The sequence below is a fragment of the Pygocentrus nattereri genome, chromosome 11 (genome assembly GCF_015220715.1).
Source record: "Pygocentrus nattereri isolate fPygNat1 chromosome 11, fPygNat1.pri, whole genome shotgun sequence".
NCBI lineage: Eukaryota > Metazoa > Chordata > Actinopteri > Characiformes > Serrasalmidae > Pygocentrus > Pygocentrus nattereri.
The window spans coordinates 40,365,617-40,383,012 of NC_051221.1; the positions used below are offsets into that span (position 1 = coordinate 40,365,617).

General features: G+C 39.5%; 1 protein-coding gene across 1 annotated transcript; it reads left to right on the forward strand.

Annotated features, from left to right (window-relative positions):
* Positions 1-9,661: 9,661 nt before the first annotated feature.
* Positions 9,662-12,098, forward strand: lepb (leptin b). The gene is made up of 3 exons (XM_017706396.2): positions 9,662-9,814; positions 9,993-10,140; positions 11,243-12,098. Exons 2-3 carry the CDS (start codon positions 9,994-9,996, stop codon positions 11,576-11,578), a joined length of 483 nt encoding a protein of 160 aa, XP_017561885.1. The 5' UTR covers positions 9,662-9,814; position 9,993; the 3' UTR covers positions 11,579-12,098.
* The last annotated feature ends 5,298 nt before the right edge of the window (positions 12,099-17,396 follow it).

A 17,396-nucleotide genomic window follows, 5' to 3' on the forward strand; every position in this document is an offset into this window, starting at 1 on the left:
CATAAACATAAAACCAGTCGCCAAATAACTACGTTGTTATATAATAAGATAAGATAAGATAAGATAAGATAAGATAAGATAAGGCTTTATTGTCATTCGCATCACATGTGGTACAACCCCAATTCCAATGAAGTTGGGACGTTGTGTAAAACATAAATAAAAACAGAAAACGATGATTTGCAAATCCTTTTCAACCGATATTCAACTGAATACACTACAAAGACGAGATATTTAATGTTCAAACAGATAAACTTTATTGTTTTTTGCAAATATTCACTCATTTTGAATTTGATGCCTGCAACACGTTCCAAAGAAGTTGGGACAGGGGCAACAAAAGACTGGGAAAGTTGAGGAATGCTCAAAAAACACCTGTTTGGAACATTCCACAGGTGAACAGGTTAACTGGAAACAGATGAGTGTCATGATTGGGTATAAAGGGAGCAGCCCTGAAAGGCTCAGTCGTTCACAAGCAGGGACGGGCGAGGTTCACCACCTTGTGAACAACTGCGTGAGCAAATAGTCCAACAGTTTAAGAACAACGTTTCTCAATGTCTAATTGCGAGGAATATAGGGATTTCATCATCTACTGTCCATAATATCATCAAAAGATTCAGAGAATCTGGAGAAATCTCTGCAGGTAAGCGGCAAGGCAGAAAACCAACACTGAATGCCCGTGACCTTCGATCCCTCAGGCGGCACTGCATTAAAAACCCACATCATTCTGTAACGGATATTCCCACATGGGCTCAGGAACACTTCGGAAAACCACTGTCAGTGAACTCAGTTCGTCGCTCCGTCTACAAGTGCAAGTTAAAAGTCTGCCATGCAAAGCGAAGCCACATATCAACACCACCCAGAAACGCCGCCGGCTTCTCTGGGCCGAGCTCATCTGAGATGGACTGACGCAGAGATTGTTTTCAGCGCAAAGTTCAAAAGCCAGCATCTCTGATGGTGTGGGGGGCTGTTAGTGCCCATGGCAGGGGTAACTTGCACATCTGTGAAGGCACCATTAATGCTGGAAGGTACATACAGGTTTTGGAGCAACATCTGCTGCCATCCAAGCAGCGTCTTTTTCAGGGACGTCCTGCTTATTTCAGCAAGACGATGCCGAGCCACATTCTGCACGTGTTACAACAGCGTGGCGTCGTAGTAAAAGAGTGCGGGTACTAGACTGACCTGCCTGCAGTCCAGACCGGTCTCCTGTGTGGCGCATTATGAAGCTCAAAATACGACGACGGAGACCCCGGACTGCTGAGCAACTGAAGCTGTACATCAAGCAGGAATGGGAAAGAATTCCACCTACAAAGCTTCAACAATCAGTGTCCTCAGTTCCCAAACGCTTATTGAGTGTTAAAGGAAAGGTGATGTAACACAGTGGTAAACACGCCCCTGTCCCAACTTCTTTGGAACGTGTTGCAGGCATCAAATTCAAAATGAGTGAATATTTGCAAATCTGTTTGAACATTAGATATCTTGTCTTTGTACTGTGTTCAATTGAATATAGGTTGAAAAGGATTTGCAAATCATCGCGGGCGGCATGGTGGTGTGGTGGGTGGCGCTGTCGCCTCACAGCGAGGAGGGCCTGTGTTCGATTCCCCAGCCGGGCGACCAGGGTCCTCTCTGTGTGGAGCTTGCATGTTCTCCCCATTTCTGCGTGGGTTTCCTCCAGGTTCCTCCCACAGTCCAAAGACATGCAGTCAGGCCAATTGGGTGTGCTAAATTGCCCCTGGGTGTGAGTGACTGTCTGTGTGTGTCTTTCTGCCCTGCGATGGACTGGCGACCTCTCCAGGGTGTATCCTGCCTTCTGCCCAAAGACTGCTGGGATAGGCTCCAGCAGCCCCCGCCCCCCCCCCCCTCCCTGACGGAGAAGCGGCTTAGAAAATGGATGGATGCAAATCATTGCATTCTGTTTTTATTTATGTTTTACACAACGTCCCAACTTCATTGGAATCGGGGTTGTACATAAGGTGGAACGAAACATTGTACTCACGGTCCAGTTAACTAAGTAACCGAGCTCAGTTTTTATTATCCCATGTCAAACCGTGTCCGTGTGGAAAAGCCACTGAAACTGTTGTCCTCCACGTTCAGAAATGTTTAGCCCTGCAGTAGAAAAGAAGCCACTGTCCTGTTTTAAAGTGATGTGCACCTACAAGGTGCAGTCTTTTCGTAGGCGCTTGCACATAATTAACATGTTGTTTTTTACTTTTTTCACGATTGGCAGTTTCTCTTCATCCTCTCATCGAAGTCGTAAACAATAAGTAGCTTTGGCACAAGGTGGAGAAAGGGCCCTTGTGTAATTTGAGGGGTCCTATTCAACATGCGTGGTAAGCATATAGGGCCAATCGGCTCTTGTCTTGATCACAGACAGCGGTTTCCACAAAAGACAAAAAACAAAGACCCTTGGAAGAAAACGTTCTCACAGCCGAAGTTCGTATAAAAAGATTTTGGGTCATTTCAATGAGCCCATTGATAATTTTCACACAAAATACAAGGGCTGCTGGTGTTTACAAGTTATGCCAGAAAACAACAATAACAAAAACGAAGATGTGAGATTTTGTCCCAGCTGCAACAATATGAGTGTAATCTACTGACTACTGCTGTCCATGACAGACGTCCACATGAACTCTGACAAATGATTTTTTTTTTTAGGAAGACTTTAATAATAAACAGTGATTTTCACTTTGTTAAAACTAAATATCACCCCATTTAGGAGGGTTACAGTGTAGACCTGAGGAGAAACGTCATTATCAAAAGAATGGATAAAGAATGAAGAAAATGACCTCAAAAAAAATGAGAAAAGTCTAGAACCGTTCTAAAAGGAAAAAAAATATGTCCAAAAGTCTTTCACGTGGTTTGAACACTAGGCAACCATAATGCTAACATGCATAATTACTTTTCCTTCAGTGATGCCGAACCATGTGCTGTGCAGACACACATGCCTTCCCCACCCGTAACCTGGGCCCTATTGGAATGCCTATTTAACATTAAAGCAGGTCAAATGTCAGGCTGAAAGTTTAGAGATCACAGGCAGCTGTAGCTACAGGCTTTGGTGGAAATCTACTGGCAGCCTGTTGTTCCTGTCTACTGCTTAACCATTCCCAGATGAGGAGTAATACCTTTATGAATGTCCAACTCATAAAACAGCTCCTCGTCCGAGCTGACTGTGCAGAATTAGAATGCCATGGCAACTTTCACTTTTCCAAAAGTGAAAGCCAGTGAGAACGAAGCCCAACAGCTGGACAAAGTAAAGTCATACGAATGATATGATGTTCGTTTTGTGTGAGCTGTTAAATTTGAGTAGGAACAGTGGTGTGAAAATGCTACACAGTAAAAAAGTGAGATATCGACCATGGCGGCTTTTACGTGAACTCTTCACACTCTTCCCATAACATCTCCAGTGGGGGATTTACATTTCTTAGCTATGATGTGAGCGTCTCTCCAAAATCATCCAATAAACACACGTCTAATAGGCTGTTAAAAACAGGAAATTGCTGCTACTCTCTTCATTTTTTTTGGCAAATACACTAGCTGGTTAAAAGTCAGGTAATGATGGCCAACGGCATCCTTGAGAAATGAATAACATATTTGATCTCTTGTGAATGACCACACTAATCCCTGTAGATTCCACGTTTGGTAGTCATCCCGATTGAGGCGGTTTAAGCTGGACTTTGAAAATGGAAGCTGGGCAGGAAGCGAGTGTGTACAGCACTGAAGAAAAAAAAAATATTAAAGCTGGGGCTCTATGAAGTATCAGCTTACGAGAAAAGCTTGAGACATGATTACCATCAGTGATGTAGCGCGTCAGCAGTCAGCCAGCCAGGCGTGTGCACGTGCTTGTGCACACACACACACACAACTATGCGTATATGTGTGAATGTGAGCTGTACGGACCCATATGTTTTGGTCTGAATTCAGATTTGGACAATTGCGACATGCGCATGCTAAATTTTGACCATGCACAATCACAGACTCACTCCTTTATTGGCCCTCTGTACTGAGTACAAAACAAGTGACTAAAGCTGAGACAGCTGCCTCGTGTGAATGTCATGTTGGCCAACGATTCTTACACGTAACTAGGTCTCAACGAGGCATGAATCCATGCGAGGAAACACCATGCCAGCTCGACTTACGGTAAGAGGACGTGAAGGGTCAGCGCTGACTCCCTCATTAACACGGAGAATAATATTAACAGTCCTAAAAACATCACCCAGAGAACGGAAAACGGAATGGGCATGTGGGCTGGCATCAGTTAGATAAATAACTCATCCAGCTCATCCATTTAGTGCTGTCTGTGTGCACACGTACGTTCACATGCACATGGCTCAGCAGAACCCCACAACTAAGGGATATAATGTCCCCATCCAGGCCAAAACAAACAAATCCCAAGGCCCCAAAAAATCTCTCTAGCTTATAGTTAGTCTGATGCCTGACTGAACTTTGACAAAAGCAGTGCTGACGTAAGAGATTGCTCCTTCCAGTAAGTGTCCTGGTGACTAAACATTTTTCTGGCCTAAAAAGTACAGAGTCATTGTTCTTTATTAGGGACAACAGTGAATGACACTCATTTCTAATAACTGAACCCTTCATTTGGTCAAGGACAATCAGTCCCAGGATGGTAATGGCTAATGGCTGTTGACACAATAGGCTGTTTTGTTTAATGTACGTACACCATCAAAAGTCTACAACGTAATTTGCATTTGATGAGCGATTTGTCTGGCATAATAATATTTTTTATAATGCAGGTATTAAGAAATTGGGTTGAAAAAAGTAAACCCTGGTCTTCGTTCATTTATTCATTTATTCAGTCTTCACTAACTGTAGGGAGGCTTTTTATGGCAGGATTTCAATGACCTAATTCTTCCTGGACTAAACCACAAAAATGCAGCTATAATTGGTGTAATTGGGTCTGATGTAGTCCCACAGTGCGCAACACGTTTTATGTTTTACATCATCCAAATTGCTGAATGTAGATGCTGTGAAAGCTCCACAGAACCTGACCGCAACATTTCAGACTTTTTAGAAGTCTACAAATCTTATATCTTATAATCTTATAGCAGAGCAAACTTTTTTTTGTCGTTTTGCTTTCTCCCTATGATGCACTCTGGACTGTCTATGGGGTGAATTTCACATGTAATTATGCTATCACTATCATCATCACAATTACTACTCTGTTGGAATAACAAACTAAATATTATTCGGTTAGTATTCAATATTTGATTGGAAATTCATATATCTGATCAAAAACACTTGCATAGTTAACACCAATTTTACAAAATGTCTGCATAATTAAATCTTTTCGGTAAAAACAAACATTGTAGAGAAACTTACTCCCAATGTCTTTACAATGCTGGTGATAAGATCCAAGGGTCACAATATCTACAACATGAACACTTTCGGGCAGAAGACACTGAAATAGTACTGATGGGAGAATGCTGAATACACTGTCCTGACATAGCATAACATATTCAGTATACATTTAAAATACATACTGATACGGCTCATGGGGAGAAACTCTATAGCTGTCATTTTTATTTAGCTCACACTGCTGCTTGCTGTTACCGCTCTTCTTTGTGTTATTTTCGTGTTAATATTTTTCATGAAAAATTCACTTATTTAAACAGAGTTACAAAATGTTCTTTTGCTCTATCGCCTGCTTCAGTCCACGATTGCTCTCACAATTCCTCTGACATTTTGTAAGCTAAGCAGGAAATTTGCCATATTCCAACAACAAAGCTGACTATAAATTGGGCAAATAAATTAATTTGACTATAAAATGGGCAGCTATGTTCTTCTTTAGAGTATGGGTTTAAACACTGGATGCTAATTTTTGCTACCATTTCTTTTATATATATATATATATATATATATAAAAATATTCAGTCACCCGTCGCTCTCAGGAGCTCAGTGAATTCCAGTATGGTACTTTGATGGGATGCCACAAGTCCACTCATGAAATTTCCTCACTACTAAATATTCCACTGTCAACTTTCAGTGGTGTAAAGCGCCGCCACTGGACTCTAGAGCAGTGGAGACGTGTTCTCTGGAGTGACGAATCACGCTTCTCCGTCTGGCCATCTGATGGACGAGTCTGGGTTTGGTGGTTGCCAGGAGACGGTACTTGTCTGACTGTATTGTGCCGAGTGTAAAGTTTGGTGGAGGGGGGATCATGGTGTGGGGCTGTTTTTCAGGAGTTGGGATCGGCCCCTTAGTTCCAGTGAAAGGAATTCTTAAAGCTTCAGCACCAAGAGATTTTGGACAATTTCATGCTCCCAACTTTGTGGGAACAGTTTGGGGACGGCCCCTTCCTGTTCCAACATGACTGACCACCAGTGCACAAAGCAGGTCCATAAAGACGTGGATGAGCCAGTTTGGTGTGGAAGAACTTGACTGGCCTGCACAGAGTCCTGACCTCAACCTGATAGAACACCTTTGGGATGAATTAGAGCGGAGACTGTGATCCAGGCCTTCTCATCCAACATCAGTGCCTGACCTCACAAATGTGCTTCTGGAAGAATGGTCAGAAATTCCCATAAACACTCCTAACCCTTGTGGAAAGCCTTCCCAGAAGAGCTGAAGCTGTTATAGCTGCAAAGGGTGGGCCGACATAATTAAACCCTATGGATTAAGAATGGGATGTCACTCAAGTTCGTATGTGTGTGAAGGCAGATGAGTGAATACTTTTGGCAATATAGTGTGTGTGTATATATATATATATATATATATATATATATAATTTTGGGGCATTTCATCGGTCCAATCATCATGAAATTTTCATACAGTGTAAAGGGCAGCTGCTGGGCTTCAATTATGCAGAAAAGTCTAATTAAAACACACACACACACACACACACACACACACACACACACACACACACACACACACACATACACATGTTGACAATGGTGCTAAATCTGAAACTTGAAGATATTAAATAAAACATTTTGCCCTACCACACCCCACATGCACCATTTTACCCATTTAAAAATGTAGATATTTTAGGCCAAAATCTTCTCAGAACTATTGAACACAATGTAAATCATCTGTGTCTGTATCATAATCAACGTCTTACACATCGAGCTACACGTTTCATGTAATACATTTACGCGAGGTAGCTTTAAGAGGTGTTAAACCCTTCAGATGTCTGGTTCACCACTGTGAGCTATTCTGACTTGGCAAGATTTTCTAGAGTTGAACATTTGACGAGGAAACACCCGGAAGGATTTTGTTTACATCTTAACCATTTAATTATGCAGATTTTTTAATCATTGGAATTCCCATTTAACAGTTTAACAACATAAAGGATGCTTATAAACAGCTAGTCAGCATTAGTCACAACAGCGCTCTCCCAACACCATCTAATCACACAGGCACAAAAATTAGAGCCAAGAAACTTCATGTACTCCGTGCGCGTCTGCTTTCTTCATCAGCGCTAGAGCGTCATTCTGTGCTCCATCAGCACAAAGAGTTACCTTTCAGACGCAGTCAGAGGAAACCCAACACATCTTACACAGGAAACTAATGTCACATGTACGCTTTGTCATACAGCAATGGGCAACCAAGTACTCAGCCTGACCCTAAACATGGAAAATGTGAGCGACACCAAATGTAAAAATCACCTATTTATTAAAAACACATCTGAGCAATATTCCAAAGAATTTAAGTCACGCAAAACCTTTCAATAATTTCAAAGACGAATTCTTTCAAGAGCTGCTCTAACCCCCCCCCCACACCCCCCATACATCAAAGCCGCTCTGTTCCAGTTTCTGCCTGCTGCTGCCTTCACATTCATATTTCTCCACAAAACCCTTTTCTATGCTAAACTTGTCTCACTTTCCTACCGAAATACGCAGAACCGTCGCTCTAAATCACAGTCTTAAAAGAAAAAACTCACGTTGCGCAAATCCAGTGAATCACTAAACACTACATCATCTGTATCGCGTACAACGATGAGGAATCACATAGCACACATTCGACGAAGAGGAGGAAAAGAGAAAAGAGCGACACGGTCAAGCACAACGCTGAGGGATCGCACCGGCCATGAACAACAAGTATGAGCTAAAAAAATGAATAATAGTGTGTTAGGAATGTATACAGCATTACACACAGCTAAAACATTCTTTTACAGTGCTTTACAGCATTTATGATTTTATTCAATGTGCACTAGAGCAGCTGGGACAAGGCCCCATATGAAAACTAATACTTACAAGGATGGTGCTATTTTTTTTGCTTTCCATGTCCATTTGCACCAGGTTATCACACTTTACATTACATGGCAAAGGAGGCTGAAATTAATTCACAGCAACAATAAAACAAATAAAACAATTAAACTATTTAAACTATCCTACAGTTAAAAAAAATCAAAGTATGCGATTATCTTGCATGTCAGCCACCATCTCTACTGCACATATACCAAAAACCATATAACCATACATTTTCCCTGTAGATTTAGATTAATCTCTATACACCTCTATAACAACTCTATAAATTATACTAATGACTAATGATCGTTTGTGTTCTAACCTCAGTCACGACTAAACTGGAAAGCATAAATAAAGTGAACATAACTGCAAAGTATATCAATCACAGTAAATCACAGTGATGAAATCATTTCGATTGAATTTCCTTCATCATTAAATGTGTTTCAGGACTGATACACATGATGAAGACTGCACTGTCTTTGATGCATTTCAAACCTAATTCCTTCATGGAGACAAAGGAGAAAATAAAAGAGTAAAATAAGCATTTTGTGCATATCGTCTTCATTATGAACTGAACATGAAAACACGTATTCGTTTCAAACGGTACTCTTTAAATCCTGCACATAGGCCTACATTTCTTCATGCATACCTACTAGACACCATAGTCGTTTCATAGTGCGTAGTACTGGGCTTACTTTTGCCATTTGAATTTTCTCAATGGTGTTTTTCAGTGAAGCAAGAGTAAAGCAAAGGTTCTGATAAAGTTTTCAAGTGTTAAACTAGCATTAGAAGTACATTTTGAAACGCTCTAGGCACAACGGTGATTTAAACGGCTGATAGGTTTGAGTGCTGATTAGTGCGGACATCATAACAAGGGGAAAAATGTGTGGGATTCGGCATTTTCCCTACAGAATACCGTCATACGTACTGTCTCAAATATTGGCGTCTTTCACTGAAATAAAATGATCAGTCTTAAAATAATACATAAGTGAACCAAACATGATTTGTCTCTATTACAACAAGCTAACAAAGAAAAGAGGCACACTTGAAGACTTTTTGAATGAGCAGTGTAAATGAAGTGAATGTACAGAGAAGGTTGATTCACTCTTTATCTTACTAGTGTAAACCCTTTAAACTGTAGAGTGTAATCAGGCTGGTGTGATTCCTACGCTGCAAATGCGCAGTAAATATCAAAAAGCAAAAAAAACAAAGGAAATTCAGAAATGTATAAATTCATTCAAGACATCATTTATGGTTCAAAAAGATACCCCGAAAAAAAAAAGCCAAAAAATGTCAAACAACTTTTTTTTTTAGTGTAAATAAAACTATTTTACCTCTTCTCCATCCTAGTTCGGGTGGGAGTTTACCTGTACATTCAAGGAATGGCTTTGGAGGAGTGTATGTGTTGGAGAGGGTTTGGGGGGTGGGCATCATGGTGATTCCAAAAGGCCTCTCTTGGTGCAGGGGGTGATTCACTCGGGCGATGAGTCAATCACGGGGCTATAAAAGAAAGCAAGCCTGAAGTTTAGTTTCTCAATGTCCTGCTCCACACAGGGGTAAGCCACCTCTCACTTACAAGACTGTCAGACCACACAGACCTGAGCGCCGAAATTTCTGTAAGTTGAATGTTTTTTTCAGTGTTTTTTTCCCCTCATGCTGCTTTTGATTTGCTTTGTTTTATGAATTTTTAAAAAAAGGTCTCAAATTTTTCAATTTGTTGACATTTTAGAAATTTAATACAGGCACAACGGCAGAGTAAAACATGCATTCTCAGTGATATTTACTTCATTGCAGAATGCAGGTGTATTCTTCTCTGGCTCTTCTCTGTACCTTAATGGCAGCTGGAGTGGCACTAGCAGCCTGCTATCCTGCAATCACCGCCGACACGGTCCGGATCATGGCCAGAACTGCTGTGGGCAGAATCAAAAAGATCAAAGATGAGGTAAACCGGAAAAACATGAAGAGTTCTACTGATTCGAGAGCCACACATTTTATTATAGCATATCATATCTCCAGTTTAACTTTACTCCGTTAATATTTTAACACTGATATTTGACCTTCAGGAGTTTCTGCTTAATTTGTTTTTTTTTGCTGTTGTTGTTGTTTATGTCACTTCATCAGTGGTACTTTATGTCTTATGTGTGCAATCTTGGTAAGCATTCCTTTGCTCTCCTTTTCCGATCTATGCGTGCTGGTTGCCAGTCAATCGGCATAAAGGATGGAAGTTGATTCTTAATAAACAATGACTAACAGCTGAGTCAGAACTTTCAAAGTGGTTGAACACGGTTGAGAACTTGTGTCTGCAGGCTTTAGCTGAGGTATCGATTGTCCGGCACTGCTTTAAGCTACTAATGAGCTTTTCTGTCAAGCTCAAATGAAGAAAATTCGACATCAAGCTCTAAACCGTACAGAATTACATTTATAGATTGTGTGACTGGATCCGGGAAAATCCTGGAAGGTTTGTAAAGCAAAAGCCATACTTTATCTTTATGTACCCTTTTCTGAATAAGCATGTAATTAAGCCTATAGTCTAAGTGGTTGCTTCATATGTCTAAGCAGATGTACATGCAGTATAAAAAAGATTATAAAAGTTTCGATTTAGTACCTAAATTATGCAATAGGTTCGGTATATACCTGACATCTGGTCAGCAAGCTGCCCAGTCAGTATGTAAAAGAGCGAATGGACTAAAACAGTTTCACACAACACCCAACATGCTGCAGTCATCTAATAAAACAACTGAGAACAATAAAACCCCCTCATTAGCTTTATCACAGCTGTTTAGAAGTTTGAGGAAATTTGCGTGGCTGAGATGAGTGTTTCTGGGGTAGTCTTAGCGACTTTTAAGTGATTCATACGAGCAGATTATCTGAGATGTACAATTAAAACCATATGTGCACATAATGCCCCATGGTGATTAATGAATTCACTATCCATTAATAGGGCTGTTCCTAATTTCTGCCCTATTCAGGCAATTATACCTGGAGGAAAAGGGCATTTTACATTATAGCATGGATTTTTTACATTGTGTTTCTCGGCTTCTCAGCACTTCCAGATGTCACCTGAAATTGACTTTGGCCCTGAAACTGACACACCAATCGAGGGATTGACCTCCATTTTGACGCATCTCGGCTACCTGCAGATGAGGCTCCAAGTGCCCCCGGCCCACCACCTGAGGCAGCTCCAGGCAGACCTCGAGACTTTGCTGAATAATCTGGAGAGAATGGCCGTCTCTCAGGGCTGCCCACTGCCCAAGCCTGGAAGTAACCTACACAAAGACGAGACTGCGTTCCCCATTACATCCAACTACTTGTGCCTGCTGGAGCTGCAGCGGTACTTGGAGAAGCTCTGCCTGAACCTGGACAAGTTAAAATCTTGCTGAAAGCCAAAAAGTAGCAGCACACATGTTAAGCTTTGGAAATGCTCAAGGTATGCATAGATACTTGCACACAGCATGAATTCACAAATACACACATGCATACATTTACACACTGTAAACACACACACACACACACACACACACACACACAGACACATACGTACATATACACATGCACACATGCTACAGGATCAGTTCTCTAAATAGTGAGGTTAAAGCGCTTCCATTATACTTCGTTTTTAAATCAAATAAGAATTTGTTTTGCATTGCAAGCCACTTGCCTTATAGATTACTTTCTGAACTGCAGTTTGATATTTTGGCACTGAGTTATGATGTGTATGACTATGTTTACAGATAAACTATTGCTTTATTTTGTAATTTAAGATGTTTTTCGAAGGGGCTTTGAAGGTTTTCTACATCCGTTGAAACTATGGCATAAAATATTTGGTGATTGTTGTAAAGTATTTAATTTTAAAAATGGATTAATATTTTCTAAATATTTGTTGGAACACTTTTCACTGAAGTTTTGTAGTGCTTGATCTCTTATGAATAAAACGTTTATTTCTGACAAAACAAAAAAAAACCTGGAATTGAAAATGATTTATTACGCACCTTGTGTTCAGGGATTTGTGGCGGAATACTGTACCACAGCTGAAACTGTTTACCGTGGCTTCTGGAGAATCTGGCTGAATACTTATATAATTATATACTTATATAATGTCTAATGGGATAATGTCTAATGCAGGACACAGAAGAATAGCAGGGATCAAAAAGAATTCAGCTTTTATTCATCCATACTGGATTTTATCATCATTTATTTCATACTGTTTTCCTACCATTTACTATCACTAATTAATATTGAGTCAATTTTTGCAACAGTTGCGTTCCATTAATGAAAGACATGATAACGATGTTACACTTCTTTCTTTATTACAAACTATTATACCAACTATTATACTATCTCTCTCTCGCGCACTCTGGATCTCTCTTATACACACACACACACACACACACACACACACACACACACACACACACACATATATATATATATATATATATATATATATGTGTGTGTGTGTGTGTGTGTGTGTGTGTGTGTGTATGTATAGACACACGCACAGACACACACACACACACACACCTATATAAATATATATATATATATATATATATATGTGTGTGTGTGTGTGTATATATGTATAGACACATGCACAGACACACACACACACACCTATATATATATATATATATATATATATATATATATATATATATATATATAGATAGATAGATAGATAGATAGATAGATAGATAGATAGATATATAACACAATTTAAACAATATAAATGAATTCTATCTGCCGTAACTTGCCTCATTTTGTAATATTATACAATCACACTATTTTCATATTCATTCAATGCGGCCGTTTCAGAGCTGTGAAAGCGTTGTCCTCTACCCATACGAGGGCAAGTCCCGCCCCTTACCTAAGACTGACCAATAAGAACATTCCTCCTTTTGCGAAACGCCGCTGAGTATGAACTCCTAGCCAATCCCAGCGCAGAAGGCGGGGCTTGTCGGAAATGAGGTGGGGAAAAACGTTACTGAAAGTCCTGTGAACATTATACACACACAGCTGCGTCTCTTTACGGCGTCTCAGCCGAGGCCTGTCCCAGCGTTCACCGCTGTTTAACCGAGCGCAGCAGCCCTGTGCTCCTGAACCGGGAGCGTGAACAGTCCACTGTAACCTGCATGAACACAGACAGTGTTGTGCACGTCCAGCAGACAGACGTTCACCTGCAGACGCGCGCATTACAGTTTCAACTACATTTCGCTGCTGAGTCGCCCTCAGAGGCGAAACGATACTCTTGTGTTGAAGGGCGGCCCGGCTCTCTCGCCTGTCTACAGAGTTTTGCGGCGGTGACGAATGATCAGAGGTGGACGAAGTACACAAACCATGTACTTGAGTTAAAGTAGAGACACCCAAGGTAAAATATCACTCCAGTAAAAGTAGAAGTTCCTCCCTTTAGACCTCCACTGGAGTAAAAGTACAAAAGTATTTACCTTCAAATGTACTTAAGTATAAAGTAAAAGTACTAAAAGAGTAATTCTGGCTCTGATGTCCTGTTATCATTTTTATAACCAGACTGGCTTCATGAACTCATTTCAGGTGAAAGTCCTCCAGCGTCTCTCTTGGTAAACCAGTCTTTTAATAGAACGTCATTAATTAGTGACGCTGACGTCTATTAAAATGATCAGAAGCACAAAACACTGAAGGTAAACAGTTTCCATCAGGGAGAACCGAGTGGCTCTGAAATCACTTTTTACACACAAGCAAAGTTTCAGTTTCAGATTTATTTACAACTTAGTTCCAAGTTTAAGTTGAATAAAAACTGGCTTTAAACTCAGGATCACAGATGAGCTCCTTTACTATGTTGATCTGTAGGCGTCTGTTCATAAACATAAACCAGCCCAAACTCATTTACTATAAAATGAAATGGTGTTTGTAGAAATTCAGAAAAAAGCCGCGTCAGTCTCGACTGCATATGTGGACATATTTCTATATTGAGCTCTATTTACACAAAGTTAGGTTAGTTCATCATTTATGTTGAACAGACTCTCCCAAAGTTTTACGCTGCTGCGCTGACGTTGAACCACGTGCTGCACTGGGTCGGTATGACCAACAGGTCAAAACCAGCTCTAAACAAAGTGACCGCTGGGCCCTGATTGGTGCTCTGGCTTTGCGCTTCTTTCGTTTTGACATGTTACGTTTTTATACACACAGAAACCAAAAGGAACGACAGATTTCTCAAAATGTAGGAGGAAAAAGTCGGATATTAGACTCTGAAATGTAGTGGAGTGAAAGGAGAAAGTCGCCCAGAACGGAGAAACTTCAGTACAGATACACAAAACCTACTTAAGTACAGAAACTAATTACATTTACAGAGTTACTGTCCACCACTGCAAATGAAGAGGCTTTTGAAACTTTTCAGATGGAGGCTGCTCAGTTCCTAACCTGAGCTATAGGCATCAGATATTGTCCGGTGTATACTGCTCATAAAAACACATGATTTCGCTCATAATAATAATCATTCTTCAAAACAGCAGTTCTGAAGCTCTCTCAGTCTAAGGCCCCTATAGTATGGTACACCAAACCAGAGTGGATGGTTTTGTTTACTGCTGGGTGATAAACGTGGTGGGGAGGAAGATATTCAGATGTGACTAAAATCCATCCGTTTATTATTGTCAGTAGGCTGCATTATGCTTGTGAATCTGAACCCAGATACTGTAGAAAAGCAAAGTAGCTCATTAACTCCTTTGTGCCCATTCTGGAGCAGCGCTTAGAGTGAACGTTACCATGACAGCGAACATCACGTGAGGTCCAGTCAGCGTGAGATGAGCAGCAGTGAGCAGTGCTTGTGTTTTTAATTGCTTTAAAATGATGTCAGGCTCAGGAAAACATCGTTCAAGTTACTGAAGCAATAAAACAATTAAATCTTAAGAAATGTCCAGGTAAAGACGGCCTTCCAGCAGAATTTTATAGTAAAAATATGTGTGATTTGAGCAATTTATTAACACGGGTGTATAATGAGGGAATTGAACAGGGTTTTATGTACAACAGTTTTTATGAAGGTGTGCTCTCACTGCTGTATAAAACAGGGGATAAAAGGGACATTAATAACTGGAGGCATCTGACTCTGATGAACTTGGACTATAAAATCTTTGCTAAAATCATTATGAACAGACTACATGAGGTTCTGGATGACGTCATCACAGAAGAACAGACGTGCTCCGTTAAAGGAAGACGGATGTGGGACAATTTGAGCACTTTAAGAGAACTTGTGTGTGATAAAAACAAACAGTCCTTTTATGTTGTAGCTCTGGATCAAAGAAAAGCTTTTGATTATGTGTCGAGAGAATATTTATGGGCAGTTCTGGAAATGTATGGTTTCCCTTTAAATTTTATTAATATGATCAAATGTTTATACTCCGACTCGAAGGTGCAGGTTAATGTCAATGGGAGTTTGACAGACCAGTTTAAAATCTGTAGAGGAGTAAAACAGGGATGTCCTCTTAGTGCAGCTCTTTACATCTTAGCCATTAACCCTTTGATTCTAAAAATAAAACAAGACTTGAGATTAAAAGGAGTTAATATTGGAGATAAAAACATAATTATAACAGCGTACGCAGATGATGTTACTGTATTTATTAAATCACAAATTGAACTTGACATAATAAGAAATCATTTTAAAGAATATGAACAAGTGTCTGGAGCACAATTAAATATAGAGAAATCAGAGTGTGTATGGATTGGAGATGAAAGTAAAAAATTCCCAATTAATGTTTTAGAAAAAGAAAATATGAAAGTCTTAGGAATATTTTTGAATAATAAAGGATGTGTCGATTTTAACTGGGAACAAAAAGAAAAAGAAATAAAAGATGAAATAGGTAAGTTTAAAAATCATAATTTTAGCTACCAAACCCGAATAAATGTTATTAAAACGTATATAATATCTAAAATAATGTTCTTAGCTTCTATATTTCCTCCTACAGATAAATGGACCAAAAAACTAAATAAAATCTGTTGTAATTTTATATGGAACACCACAAGAGAAGTGACCAAAAGAAATATTTTATTTAAAAGCACTGAGTTCGGAGGTCTAGGAGCAATAGACCTAGCAATCAAAACTAAAATTGCAGCCTGCAAAGTTATTGCTGGGGGCATTCACAGACAAGCAGCCTGGGTAGGAAAATTAACAAACTGGAAAGAAAAAAGAGGAGGCCAAAGATCCAAGTTCCCATATTTTAAATTACTGTATTCAGATTTTATTGCAAAACATAAACATCTCAATATAAACTGGATAAATGATCATAGTAAAGAAATATATAAACTAATATGTAACTTTATTTATAGGGATATGATTATTTACAAAGATTTACAACCAAATGAATATAAAGACGCATGTGATAATATTAACAATAAACTTCTATCAGGAAATCTGAGAGATGTATCGTGGCTAATCTCTGTTAGGAGACTACCTGTAAGAACTGTAGTCAGGTGGAGCTGCTATGTAAAGACTATAAAATGTCCCATGCCAAACTGCGACGCTGAAGAAACTTTAGAACACTTTTTATTTGATTGTTATAGATCTAAAGAAACATGGAATAAATTACAAAGCTTAAATATAAATATACAAATGAATATGAAGACAATAGCATATGGATTATTTGGAAACTCTCTCCCAAAACAACAAAAGGAATTATTATGGCTAATCATTTGCATTGTAAAAAGTCAACTGTGGAAAACAAGAACGAGAATGACGATAGATCAAGCTTTTGTGTCCAGTGATGTTGTTTTTAGTCAAATTATACGGGAACTGAAAAGAAGAAGGACTATCGATACAAAAAAACAGGAAGGTAAGAAATGGGATTTTCTGACCTTTTAAAATATAAAGTCTGTAACTGTTTTGATGTTTTGTATGTAATGATGATGTTTGTTTGTTAATTGTAAACTGTTATATTTTTGTTAAAATAAAGTTTCTTTAAAAAAAAAAAAAAGAAAACATCGTTCACTAGCACTTAAAAAGGAAGACGTCGTGCTCTGAGACACATAAGCTGGCCATCTGTCTCCCCGCCGTCTTTTAAAGCTCAGAGTTTCTGCTCCGCCGTGTTGAACGGTACAAACCTTTCACTATGACGTGCCGCGCATGCGTAGAATGTTCTTACACCTTCTGATTGGAGTGTAATCGGATTCAGGCGTTAACACGGCTATTATTCTTCTATTTAACAGATTATTTAGAGGTTTACCCACCTCGTTCAA